The sequence below is a fragment of the Hylobates moloch genome, unplaced genomic scaffold, assembly GCF_009828535.3.
Source record: "Hylobates moloch isolate HMO894 unplaced genomic scaffold, HMol_V3 SCAFFOLD_18, whole genome shotgun sequence".
Lineage (NCBI taxonomy): Eukaryota > Metazoa > Chordata > Mammalia > Primates > Hylobatidae > Hylobates > Hylobates moloch.
Window position 1 is genome coordinate 7,884,120 of NW_026652293.1, and position 13,002 is coordinate 7,897,121.

Here is a 13,002-nt window from a genome sequence, read left to right on the forward strand (position 1 = left end):
GGAGAAACCCAACTCTCTGCCAGCACAATCTTGCAGACTGCTAATTTTCTCTAACACCCCTCACTCCACTCCAGCCTCCTCTGCTCCAAGCCACAGCAGCAGCTGCACAACATAAATTGAGCTTCTGCAAAGGGTTGCGAAGGATTCTGCTAGGTTTTATGAAGGGAGGCACAGCATGACAGAATGCAAGAGCAAAACGCAGTCCCAGAGAGCACTTTTCATTCACTCATTCATTCAGTTTTGTGCCAAGAACTAGGCTAAACCCTGGGATACAAAGATAAGTAAGAAAGAGGTCCAATTCACAAGTTGCTTACAGCCCAGCAGAGGAAGGAGCCATGTCAACAGATAAATTTGTATGCAGTGAGATAAGCAGCAAAGTAGAGCCATGTACAAAGACTGTAGGGACACACAGCAGAGTCACGGAGGACCTCAAAGAGCAGGTGACACTCCACTTCTCTTAAAGGATGAGAACTTAGCCAGGAACAAGATATACAGAGGATGGTCCAGGTAGAAGGAATAGTGCCTAAAAACACTGAGGCCTGAGAGAGTGTGATCTGCCCAGGGAAAGTAAGGGGCTTGGTGTGGCTGGAGGGTAGAGGGCCCCAGAAGAGGATGGAAAAGTAGGCAGGAATCAGCCAATGAGATCTGGGGTCTGTTCTCTAAACAGCGACTTTGGGTCTGATTGGCAGTTTATAAGGATCATTCGGGCTACACAGAGAATGATGAGTGGGAGGTGGATTAGGATCAAGGCAGGGGACCTGTCGGGAGACTCTGCAGAGGCCCAGGCAGGAATAATGCAGGCCAAGACCAGGTAGAGAAAGAGATGGGGCTGGACTTGAAAAGAACATTTTACCAGGAGCTTGGTGATAGACTGGATGTGGGAGGTAAGGGAGGATGACTCTCAAGTTTTTGGTTGGGCAACCAGGTTAATGATGGTGTCATTTACTGAGAGAGAAAACACTGGGGGAGGACCAGACTTATTTTACAGATAAGCCAAAGCCAGACAGGTGATGTGACAAAAAGGCCCACGCTCTAAAGGAGCTGAAGGTGTGATGGCAGGCATGTAGAGCACAGTGAAGGGCAGGTGAAGGTCACAGATTGTCCATTTTCCTCAAGCTACTGCTATGCTAGGATTGCACGGAGCTTGACCAACATGATGAAACCCCATCTCTACTAAAAATACAAAAATAAGCCAGGCTTGGTGGCATGCACCTGTAGTCCCACCTACTCAGGAGGCTGAGGCAGGTGAATCACTTGAATCCGGGAGGCAGAGGTTGCAGTGAGCCGAGTGGGTGGGGCGGGTCATTGGAATTGCTGAAGCACATTGGTCCTCCCCCACCAACCACCCTTTTCCTCCTCTCAGATGGGTCTGGGCTTCGTGCAGTTTGGCTTTGTGGCCATCTACCTCTCCGAGTCCTTCATCCGGGGCTTCATGACAGCCGCCGGCCTGCAGATCCTGATTTCGGTGCTCAAGTACATCTTCGGACTGACCATCCCCTCCTACACAGGCCCGGGGTCCATCGTCTTTGTGAGTCTGGGAATGCACCCCTGCCAATGGGGCAAGGCTGGAGCAGACACATGAGGAGGATGTACTGTTTTAAGATGTTGTGAGCTCCTCATTGCAAGGGCTGACTTAGCTGTTGTTCAGAGAGGATTCTGAGGGGGTTTCTGTCTTGGGAGGGTCAAAGTCATGACCTTGAGGCTTACTGAGGTTCTTGGTAGTTAATCCCTGCAGAAAAGAGCTGTACATTCTCTGCCGGTTCCCCATTCTAGGGCCTCAACCCCTCCCTGCCTGGAAAGTCCTGCCTTATGTCTAATCTCCATCCCTCCTCCTTCAGCCCAAACTCTTCTAAAGAAAAAGAAAGCATTCCTTTTCTAGCACAAGTTCCCCATGTGCCTTTTGGGAGAGGGCGGTGGATGACGTGACAGGGTTCCTATCAGGGTTTTAATTCTGTCTTGGTGTGCCTCCGTTAGCTTTGATGGCATCCCTTCCCTGGGTCAGACACCCAAAGGTGGGGCAGTATGGGGAGAAGGGGTGGGAGCCTGTGAGCATGATGCTCTTTCCCCCAGACCTTCATTGACATTTGCAAAAACCTCCCCCACACCAACATCGCCTCGCTCATCTTCGCTCTCATCAGCGGTGCCTTCCTGGTGCTGGTGAAGGAGCTCAATGCTCGCTACATGCACAAGATTCGCTTCCCCATCCCTACAGAGATGATTGTGGTAAGGACCTTGTCCAGAGCTGGGGTGTTGGGGGGCCAGGCTGTGAGACGAGGAAGCCCCTACCTTTCCTCACCCCATCCCCTCAACTGGCAGCCAGTGGGACCGGAAGTCAGATGTGAATCCATCCCATCCCCCGTATGTGGCGTTTCCTCTCTTTCTACTGCTCTAATAATTCCCCCTAAGGAGGCAGGGGAGTGGGATTCAGGGTCCCCAGAGAAAAGGGAGACTTGAGAGAGGCCCCTGCCCTGGCCCCAACTTAGGGCCAATCCCCATTCTCCACTCTGGGGTTTGCAGGTGGTGGTGGCAACAGCTATCTCCGGGGGCTGTAAGATGCCCAAAAAGTATCACATGCAGATCGTGGGAGAAATCCAACGCGGGTGAGTCCAGGTGGCCCAGAAGCCTGGCCCACCTGCACCACATGCCCCACTAAGGCCTGAGTTCGGAGAGGGAGACAAGATGAACTCTATGAAAGTGCAGTCGAAACTGTATGACACTGACCATGTATGAATTATTACTATTACCTTTTCCTGAGAAGGGCCACACAACCAGCCAATGTAGGCTATTTTATGAAAAGTGAGTCTTAACTGCCGCACTCCCCTTATAAATCTCATTCAACTGATGCTGTTAAACAAAGCCTCTCTGATCAGCCCCTTGCTGGCTCTTTGCCTTGCTCTAATGCATTGGTTCTTTGTCCGTGTAGAAAGGGAACTATTAGGTTCAACCAGATTCATGAAGCATCCACTCTGTGCCAGGCACCATGCTGGGCCCTGGGAGGAGAAGGACGACGCTTGTCCTGCAGGGTTGGAGCAGGCGAGGGAGGGAAGACCACACAGCACCAAAGGTCTAGGGGTCTGTGGACTCGTGACCATACAGGGTTCAGAATCTGGGAGTTAACAAACGAGGCCCTACCACGTACTGGCCCAGGGACCTTGGGCAAGTTAGCTTCTCTCAGCCTCGGTTTCCTCCTTTGTAAAACAGGAGTGATGGTCCCTACCCTATGGGGTGGTGCTGAGGACTCAGACTGGACAGGATAACTTAGGCAAAGATCCCGGCACACCATGGGGGCCTGGCTGGTCCCTGTGGGCTGGTGAAGGACTTGGCTGCCCTCCCCACTGACACCCTTGGGTTCTGCCTCCTTCCTGGCTCCTCTGCAGGTTCCCCACCCCGGTGTCGCCTGTGGTCTCACAGTGGAAGGATATGATAGGCACAGCCTTCTCCCTAGCCATCGTGAGCTACGTCATCAACCTGGCTATGGGCCGGACCCTGGCCAACAAGCACGGCTACGACGTAGATTCGAACCAGGTAGCTCTGGCCACCCCCGGCAGGACTGGGCAGGACGGGTCAACTCAGGCCTGGCATGAGATATCTTGGGTGGGGAGCTCATTGGGCTGAGGTGAGGCAGGCTGCCTCGAGTGTGGGGGACAGGGGGTCCTCTGACCCCAAGAGGCTGACCTCCTCTTAACTGGGAATGTGTGACTTTATAGCCACTGGGTCACTCTCAGGTCCTAGGCCCACAATCCAGCTTGCATGCCTGACTGCACTTGGTCCCCGTGCCCCCCAGCCCCACACTGGCTTCTAATCCTGTCCCCTCCCGGCAGGAGATGATCGCCCTGGGCTGCAGCAACTTCTTTGGCTCCTTCTTTAAAATTCATGTCATTTGCTGTGCGCTTTCCGTCACTCTGGCTGTGGATGGAGCTGGAGGAAAATCCCAGGTGAGCCTTGTTCTAGGGGAGTTGGGGGGAGGAGGTAACAGAACAGTTGCCCCAAAGAAGCCTGGGCACTGCAAGCCAGGCCAGCTCTTCTCCAACTCCGTTCTTCCCTTCTTAGTCTCCACTGCACCAAAGTCATGGATTGGAAATAAATCAAGAGCAAAAATTTCACACCTTCCCTCTATCCCCAACTCTTTCTCGGAATAGGTGGCCAGCCTGTGTGTGTCTCTGGTGGTGATGATCACCATGCTGGTCCTGGGGATCTATCTGTATCCTCTCCCTAAGGTAAGAGCCCAGCCATCGAGTAGAAGACAATGAGAGACTCCAATAAGAACAATCCCTGAGAGTTATGTGGCACTTTATGGACTACAAAGTGCCACCATTGTCATACTTAGTCTCAACCACAACCTGTGAGGTAGACGATGCAGGTTTCATCCTCCCCATTTTACAGGTGAAGGAAACTGAGTCTGAGAGTCTAAGTAACCTTGTCCATAGTGAGGCAGCTTACAGCGCACGGCTGGTCCCAAACTCCAGCCTTCTGGCCTCAGAGTCTAATCCCTAGGCAACATTTGCACCTCCCCATGAGTACCAGGCTCTCATATAGCCCAGCTAGGAGGGCTCTAGGTATGCATCATTTAGAGATTAGGGAAGAGAGATAGGGCAAGGATGGGGCCAGGAAGGACCCCATGGCTCTAACGGCAGCACTTTCCAAACCTAAGGTCGAATGCAGAGATTTGGGGGATCAGCCAGGAGAGGTGTTCCAGAACTCCATCTCTGTCCTGCCAGGCTTCGGGGTCGGGTATGTGCAGGAGGGCAAAAAGAAGGGGAGACCCTGGGGGCCTGGAGCAATGTTCTGCTTCTCTAGTCTGTGCTAGGAGCCCTGATCGCTGTCAATCTCAAGAACTCCCTCAAGCAACTCACCGACCCCTACTACCTGTGGAGGAAGAGCAAGCTGGACTGTGTAAGTATCGGGCAGCCTCTGGGTACTGGCCATGCCCCGCCCTCTCCTCCAACCCCACAGCCCTGTCAGTTAGCCCTGTCCTAACAATGAACCCTCTAGTCTGCTGCTTCCTAATTAGCATAGATGAGTGGTTAAAAGTCCAAGTTTCGAAGTGAAACATCCTATGTTCAAACCCTAACTCAGCCGTCTGCTGGCTCTGCGGCCAACAGCAAGCCCCTTAACCTTTCCCATTCTTGGCATCTTAACCGGGGAAACGGTTATTTTATACTCTCTGCCTCCCAGGGTTTTCTATGAAGAAGAAGCAAGATAATACAAGTAAACATGTTGTCTACATCGTATTTTATACTCAATAAAGCTTAGCTATGACTACTTTATGACATATAGCTCCAAAAAAGCAAACGGAAATAGTTTTTATTTTTTTTAAAAAAGCCCTAGAACATAAAGCCAGAGGACCAAAATCTTGAGCAAGTTACTAGACTTCCCTGGGGTTCTATTTCCTTATCTGTAAATGGGGGTGAGACTCATGCAGTCATGGTTGCGTCAAACGCTGGCTCCGAGGATTAAATGAGATCACGGTGGGAAAACACCACATGAGCACAAACATTCTGCAAACATGACTTATTGTTTTGATTAGTCACACATTCCACCGCATCTTCCGCTGGGCATAGTAATGAAGGCCAGCGTGTTTTGATGACACTGCCTTCTCTCCATTTAAGCCCCACCATAACCTATGGGAGAGGATTTACTAAACTTTCTTAACGATGATGAAACCAAGGCTCAGAATGGTTAAGTAAATCGTCAAAGGCTACAGAGGTAGGAAGTGGTAGAGTCTGGATTAAAACTCCAAGTCCTGGACTCCAGACCTCTAGGCTGTACTGTCTCATAGGGAAGGGAGGCTCACCCATCTGGGGCAGGGAAGAAAATCCTTAAAGCCAGAGAAGTGAGTGGCTCATCTGTGGTCACCCAGAGAGAGTGATGAGGACAGGGAGAAAAATTATACCTCAGTTCCCAGCCCAAGGATCTGCTTTGACCATAACCCAACAAGCCCCCGCTATGGCGATATTTCCTTAGGTTCATATGGCGGCTTTTGTTTCCATTTGCTCTTCACAGCAATTCTCTACAGGAATCTGAGCAGATTTATTTCCTTTAAAGGAATTTGCGGGTCTTAAAATCTATGGGGGGCAACTATCAAAACTTCACCCAATATTGCCCCCTCACCCACACACAAAACCAGGCCCCCAGCCGATCAGAAAGCACTGCTGAGCTCCTATCAGGGCCCACGCAGCTCGCTGTGAGACAGAGAGAGGGAACTCACATTTATCGATCACCTACTGAGCATCCATCACTAGGCTAGGACTGTCACATTCCTTAACTTTTGAATCCTTTCATAAGGTAGACATTATTATTCTCCTTTTGTTTCACATAGTCATTAAAGAACAAAACTTTGAGATGGGTGCGGTGACTCACACCTGTGATCTAGCACTTTAGGGGGCTGAGGCAGGAGGATCGCTTGAGGTCAGGAGTTCAAGGTCAGCTTGGACAGCATAGCGAGAGCCATCTCTAGAAAAACAAAAAGTTAGCTGGGTGTGGTGGCACGTGCCTATCATCCTAACTATTCAGGAAGGTAAGGTGGGAGCACAACTTGGGTTCAAGAGCTTGAGGCTCCAGTGAGCTGATCTTGCCACTGCACTACAGCCTGAGCAACAGAGCAAGACCCTGTGACTCCAAAAACAAACAAACAAACACATTTTGAACCCAAACAGATCTGACCCAAGATGCATGCTCTTATAGATGCCGCTTCCCTGCGTGCTGGGGCTTCTATTAAAAACACAGATAAGATCAGGCAACCACAGTCAATCTAAGGGAAGGAGGAAAGTGTAACCAAAGCACAAATACATAAAATATTGCAAAAACACAATTTAAAAAAAAAAGAGAAGAGAGGCTCTGAGGTTGTACTAACAGAGAATGGCCTTGGCTAATCCAGGAAGACTTCCTGAAAGAGGTTGTTTTTTCCCCAGGTCTGCTTTTGACATCTCTCTTTTCACAGTGCATCTGGGTAGTGAGCTTCCTCTCCTCCTTCTTCCTTAGCCTGCCCTATGGTGTGGCAGTGGGTGTCGCCTTCTCCGTCCTGGTTGTGGTCTTCCAGACTCAGTTGTAAGTGATAGCTTCTGCCCTCCCAGGCCCACAGTCGGGTCCCTGGGCCAGCCCGCAAAGGGCTCCCATGCCATGGTCTGGCTTGGTCCACTGCACCTTCCACCTCTGGGCCTGGCACTGGAAGTGCTGCCAGGCCCAAGGAGAGCCCAACCCAGCCAGGACTGTGGGCACAGTCTGGGCTGTTTGACTTCTCATATCCTGAAAACCCCAGAGAAAGTCAGCATAGTCTTGCTGGGGACGTCTGGGGAGAGGGAAGTGGCAGAAAGGAGGGCAAGGGCAGGTGGTGGATTCAACATCCTTCCAAAGACACTGCCAGAACCCCAAACCAAATGGGACCCCACCGCAGGAGAGTACCAGGGTGGAAGACAGAAGCTGTGTTCTACATGCTGGGAGTATCACAGAGAAGGGATCTTGGCCAAGGCAGGGAGGATGCTGGATGTCGGGGGAATCCTGTCTTCTCTTCTTGAGAACGCAGAACAAGGAAATGATGACTTCAGGGCAACTCCCACCACTTCTCCGACCACTTCTCTCCCCTGCCCCGTGGTCTGGGAGCTATGTCAAGGGCCTGCCTGTCATCCTCATAGTTATAGGAGGCCACAGGCCACCAGACATGTGTCTCCAGTGCAAAAAGACAGACACAGCAAGTCTGGGGGTGAGGACAGGACCCCATCCTACCTTGGCTCTGCCCCCGCCCCAGCAGGGGCGCAGTTCCAGGCCCATGTGCCATTAGCATTCTCATGTTTTTCTCTTCCTTCTTCATCCAGTCGAAATGGCTACGCACTGGCCCAGGTCATGGACACTGACATTTATGTGAATCCCAAGACCTATAATAGGGTAGGTAATTCAAGCTTATGACCTCCTTCTTTTGCTCTGCACCACCCCAAGAAGAGGTTGTTTTTTAAAGCCAATAAAGACATTTCTGCAACTTGAGCTCAGTCTCCCTGTCACAGGCCCAGGATATCCAGGGGATTAAAATCATCACTTACTGCTCCCCTCTCTACTTTGCCAACTCAGAGATCTTCAGGCAAAAGGTCATTGCCAAGGTAAGGCTCAGTGCCTGGCAACCAGAGGCTCTGGATGGAGAGTGGCCAGAAGATGGAAGCAGAAGGGCGGTGGGAGCTGAGAACAGGCCACTCCCGTAGAGGATGGAGGTCAAGATTACTGTTGGATCTCTCCCTACAGACAGGCGTGGACCCCCAGAAAGTATTACTAGCCAAGCAAAAATACCTCAAGAAGCAGGAGAAGCAGAGAATGAGGCCCACACAACAGAGGAGGTCTCTATTCATGAAAACCAAGGTGAATGGAGACCTGGAGCAGCCCCGTGCCCTGCTCTCCTGCCCATTCTGATATTGCCCCCTGTTACTCATGGTACCCCGGGGGCCCCACTTCCTACCCTGACAGGCAAAGACAGAAAGTCTCTGGGAACACTGCCTGGTGGCCACTGGGCATTTTTCTTCTTTTATTTTTTTTTTTGAGAGATGGAATTTTGCTCTTGTCATCCAGGCTTGAGTGCAATGGCGTGATCTTGGCTGTCTGCAACCTCCACCTCTGGGGTTCATGCGATTCTCCTGCCTCAGCCTCCCAAGTAGCTGCGATTACAAGTGCCACCACGCCCGGCTAATTTTTGTATTTTTAGTAGAGATGGGGTTTCACCATGTTGGCCAGGCTGGTGTCAAACTCCTGACCTCAGGTGATCCACCTACCTCAGCCTCCCAAAGTGCTGGGATTATAGGCCTGAGCCACTGCGCCCAGCCTGGGCATTTTTCTTTTTGGATGAGGTGCTACCATCTCCCAGGGAAGCCACTGAACCCCCACGGCCCTTCCCCATTTTCTGGCCAAGATAGGACATGGCCCGTGGACTTTTGAACAACCCAGAGGGGAAGCAGCAGTGAATTTCCTGGGGAACCCAGGCAGCCCAGGGCTAGCAAGGCTGGGGTGGGCATGGGAGTAATCCTTGTAATCCCAGCACTTTGGGAGGCCGAGGCGGGAGAATCACCTGAGGTCAGGAGTTCAAGACCAGCCTGCCCAACATGGCGAAACCCTGTCTCTGCTAAAAATACACAAAAATTAGCCAGACGTAGTGGTGGGCACCTGTAATCCCAGCTACTTGGGAGGCCGAGGCACGAGAATCACTTGAACCCAGGAGGTAGAGGTTGCAGTGAGCCGAGATAGTGCCACTGCATTCCAGCCTGGGCAACAGAGGGAGACTCTGTCTCAAGAAATAAAGGAGCTCAGTGTCCCCGGAGGGGCTTTTTCCTGGGCAGAGTGGGCTTGAGGCTTCAGTGCCTCTCTTGGCTGGGTCCTCTGACTTTGTCTGGGTTGTAGGAGACCAAGAGGCCCTGCCTAAGAAAGGGCTTTGGGAGAGGGCTCTCTGGTGGAGCTTCGGGGTCTGTGTTCACCATCACCGAGGAAAGTTATTCCCCTCCACCTACACCCTCCATGCCCCTGCTTCAGTCACAGCAAGGTCTGGCTCAGTCTGGTGGTCCCTGACTCTGCCCACTGTCCCCACCCCTCCAGACCGTCTCCCTGCAGGAGCTGCAGCAGGACTTTGAGAACGCACCCCCCACTGACCCCAACAACAACCAGACGCCGGCTAACGGCACCAGCGTGTCCTATATCACCTTCAGCCCTGACAGCTCCTCAGCTGCCCAGAGTGAGCCACCAGCCTCTGCTGAGGCCCCCGGCGAGCCCAGTGACACGCTGGCCAGTGTCCCGCCCTTCGTCACCTTCCACACCCTCATCCTGGACATGAGTGGAGTCAGCTTTGTGGACTTGATGGGCATCAAGGCCCTGGCCAAGGTGAGGCCCTCAGGGACAGCAAGCACCACCCACTCCACCCCTCCGCTCTGCTCTCCACATTCCCTTTCCTGGGAGCCCTCATTTCAGGAAGCTGAGGGAGGAAGCTCACCAGGGAGGCTAACAGCTCCTAGTAATCCCTCCTTTCCCCAGACGCTACCAGGATGGGACATTCTCCACAGAGCAGGCCCAGACAGCCCGTGACAATGAGTGGCGGGAGAAGTCTACCAGAGCTTCAGGCCCCCCGTGCTCCCAACGCCCCCAGCAGTGGCCATCCCAAGTCCCTCTCAGCCACCAGGAACCGACTCAGGGTCTCTGAGGAGGGTCCGGTTTGGCTCCTGGTTCATGATCTGCTGCCCTTGTCCCTCATTCATCGGCCACCCTAGGAGAGGAAAAGAAATAACACCAGTGCCCCACACCATCAGGCCAAACAGACAGTCCACGGGACACCTTGAATGAATGTATCTATCTGATAACTTTCCAGCAGCCACCGCCAATGGCGGGAGTCAGCAAACCTCAGAGCTGGCTCAGATAGAGGCAAGCCAGGGGAACAATGGGCACAGAGAGTGTTCGGACTGACTTCACCATCAACCATGCACAGGGCAGGCCCCATACTCAGCCTTGGGCTTGGGCCTCAGCCAGCTTCCTTAGCCGGGATCTGGAGTCCAGGCCAGCCTTGGCTGAAGCTCTAGACTCCCTGAGGCTCCATCCTCCCCTGCAGCTTCTGTCTGAAGCCACAAAGGAGTCTGGGAATCTAAGCTACTAAAAGAAAAGATCAGCCGGGCGTGGTGGCTCACTCCTGTAATCCCAGTACTTTGGGAGGCCAAGGCAGGTGGATCACAAGGTCAGGAGTTCAAGACCAGCCTGGCCAACATGGTGAAACCCCGTCTCTACTAAAAATACAAAAATTAGCCGGGTGTGGTGACGGGCGCCTGTAGTCCCAGCTACTCGGGAGGCTGAGGCAGAGAATTGCTTGAACCCAGGAGGCGGAGGTTGCAGTGAGCCGAGATCGTGCCACTGCACTCCAGCCTGGGCAACAGAGTGAAACTCCATCTCAAAAGAAAAAAAAGAAAAGATCTAGCCCCACAAGAAGGGGCCATGGTGACTTTAAGTGCCTGCCATGTTGGCAAAACTCCATTTCCGCCCCACTTCCCAGAGAAGCCGTCAGCCAACACTCCAGGGAGAAGTGGTGTGCTTTGCTGCTATTTTTATCTTTGGCTGCTGGGCTCTTGGGGTTGCTTATTTGTTTGGCTTCCCCTCTGAAGTACGTTTTGTGAATCACTTTTGAGACCCACTCAGAACATTCCTTTCCTTTTGCCTCCCTACCCCAACACTTCTAGCTGAGCTCCACCTATGGGAAGATTGGCGTGAAGGTCTTCTTGGTGAACATCCATGGTAAGAGAAAGAGGACACTTAGGGACTGAAAGGCTGGCAAGGAGTGTGGGGTAGGAACAGGTTGGTGGTGTCTGAATAGTGAGGAGGTTGGAAATGAGAGCACCCAGATATCCCCCCCCCAAGCTGCTGCCTGCTCATAAAAGCTTCAGGTGCAAGTCCAAAGAGACTGCTCAGATTGCATAAACATCCTAGGGGCCTTAGTGACAGAGTGGGGGTGAGGGGGTCATGGAGTTACAAAAGGACAGCTAGGATTCTAATCTACCCCATAACTAATTTGCCACGTATCCTTGGCTGAGTCACTTTATCTCTCAAGAGATCTATTTCTACCTATGTAAAATGACAGGGTTGACTAGATGGATTTGAGGACCTCTCCCAATCAGAAACTCTGTGAATCTATATAGGCATAGAGCACACAGTACCCTAATTCCCCAGGGAACATATAAATATGCAGTTTTGTAGGCATGCAGCCTCCAAAGGGTGCCTATACACAGCCTCAAGGACGTGGCCACAGAGCGGCAGACATTTACATCACTAGCATGTATGCAAAGTGCAGAGATGTGGGAGCAAGCACACACAGACACACAGGAGAATGTGAAGGGGCACATGCACACACACCCAGCTCCCTGCACTGGGTCAGACCCCCTCCAGCAGGGCTGCAGCTCCCAAGCTCCGCATGGCCACACTTGGGGAGAGAATCTGCAGTGACAATGACCTGCTATGATATGTTCTGGAGTTAGAAGCAGTGGATTCTCCCCAACCTCACTGGACACCCCCTCAGGAAACCATCTCTAGGATTAAGAGTAATAGTTCTGCCACACGTTGGAAGTTGCTGGAAAGGTCTGGGAAAACAAGAGGAAGGATGGGTCCTTGGGGGATAGAACTGGCAGCAGCCTCCTCAAGGATGGCTTAGGCTTTTCCACGCGAATCACCACAAAGTACTGACTCCCCAAATCAAACTGCTTCCTTCTTGCCCTGGGTTGAAACTTCAGCGTCCTCAAGTTCATGTTGCCCTCTGCCGTCCAGAACTGATATTGCACTGCCAATGCCATGGCCCTCAGATACAGCAGAGCTCGGACCTCAGGCCTCTCCCATCCCTGCTCTGGTCTCACCATCTTCCCCACCCCCCAATGGCTATTATCTTTCTGAAGATGATCCAATCCACAATGGCTGTTATCTTTCTGAAGGTGATCTTTTCTCCTTCTAGCCCAGGTGTACAATGACATTAGCCATGGAGGCGTTTTTGAGGATGGGAGTCTAGAATGCAAGCACGTCTTTCCCAGCATACATGACGCAGTCCTCTTTGCCCAGGCAAATGCCAGAGACGTGACCCCAGGACGCAACTTCCAAGGGGTAAGGTCCTTGCACCTGGGGAATTCTAGGCTCCAAGGCACTGAAATAGCAGGACCAAGAGGCATTAGAAAGAACACAAGAGAAGGTTTAAGTTCCAATATCAAGTCTGCCGTTTCAGTTTTCTGAATCTCAATTTCCTTATCTATAGAATGAGCACCATCAACCAACATTACCTACCTGTCTGCATTTTTCTTTTGTTTTGTTTTAGGGTTAAATGATAATTACATCTTTTGTGTCACTTGAAAGCACTTTGTATATTGTAAAAATTCTTTATCAATATAAATTTGCTGGTTGCACAAACACCCAAAGCATAGTAGAGAAGGCCCACTCTGCCGGCATCGTTCCCTGCCTCCTCCTCATCTCTTTCTAAAGGGGGCTTTGGGGAAGGGAGGGGAGGGGAGTAAGCCTACCCAT

At 51.9% G+C, this 13,002-nt stretch overlaps 2 protein-coding genes across 2 annotated transcripts in view; one reads left to right on the forward strand and one right to left on the reverse strand.

Moving 5' to 3' along the window:
- Positions 1-13,002, reverse strand: part of RHEX (regulator of hemoglobinization and erythroid cell expansion) — a 919,952-nt gene that overhangs the window by 143,813 nt on the left and 763,137 nt on the right. The window lies entirely within an intron of this gene.
- SLC26A9 (solute carrier family 26 member 9) overlaps positions 1-13,002 on the forward strand; it is a 30,640-nt gene that overhangs the window by 12,198 nt on the left and 5,440 nt on the right. Inside the window, exons 6-19 of the mRNA XM_032136962.2 lie at positions 1,364-1,528; positions 2,071-2,223; positions 2,518-2,600; positions 3,378-3,525; positions 3,822-3,935; positions 4,140-4,217; positions 4,798-4,893; positions 6,941-7,047; positions 7,812-7,881; positions 7,998-8,090; positions 8,230-8,343; positions 9,565-9,846; positions 11,184-11,238; positions 12,443-12,588. Of these exons, the coding sequence (XP_031992853.1) occupies positions 1,364-1,528; positions 2,071-2,223; positions 2,518-2,600; positions 3,378-3,525; positions 3,822-3,935; positions 4,140-4,217; positions 4,798-4,893; positions 6,941-7,047; positions 7,812-7,881; positions 7,998-8,090; positions 8,230-8,343; positions 9,565-9,846; positions 11,184-11,238; positions 12,443-12,588 (1,704 nt within the window). The remainder of the gene's footprint in view (positions 1-1,363; positions 1,529-2,070; positions 2,224-2,517; positions 2,601-3,377; positions 3,526-3,821; positions 3,936-4,139; positions 4,218-4,797; positions 4,894-6,940; positions 7,048-7,811; positions 7,882-7,997; positions 8,091-8,229; positions 8,344-9,564; positions 9,847-11,183; positions 11,239-12,442; positions 12,589-13,002) is intronic.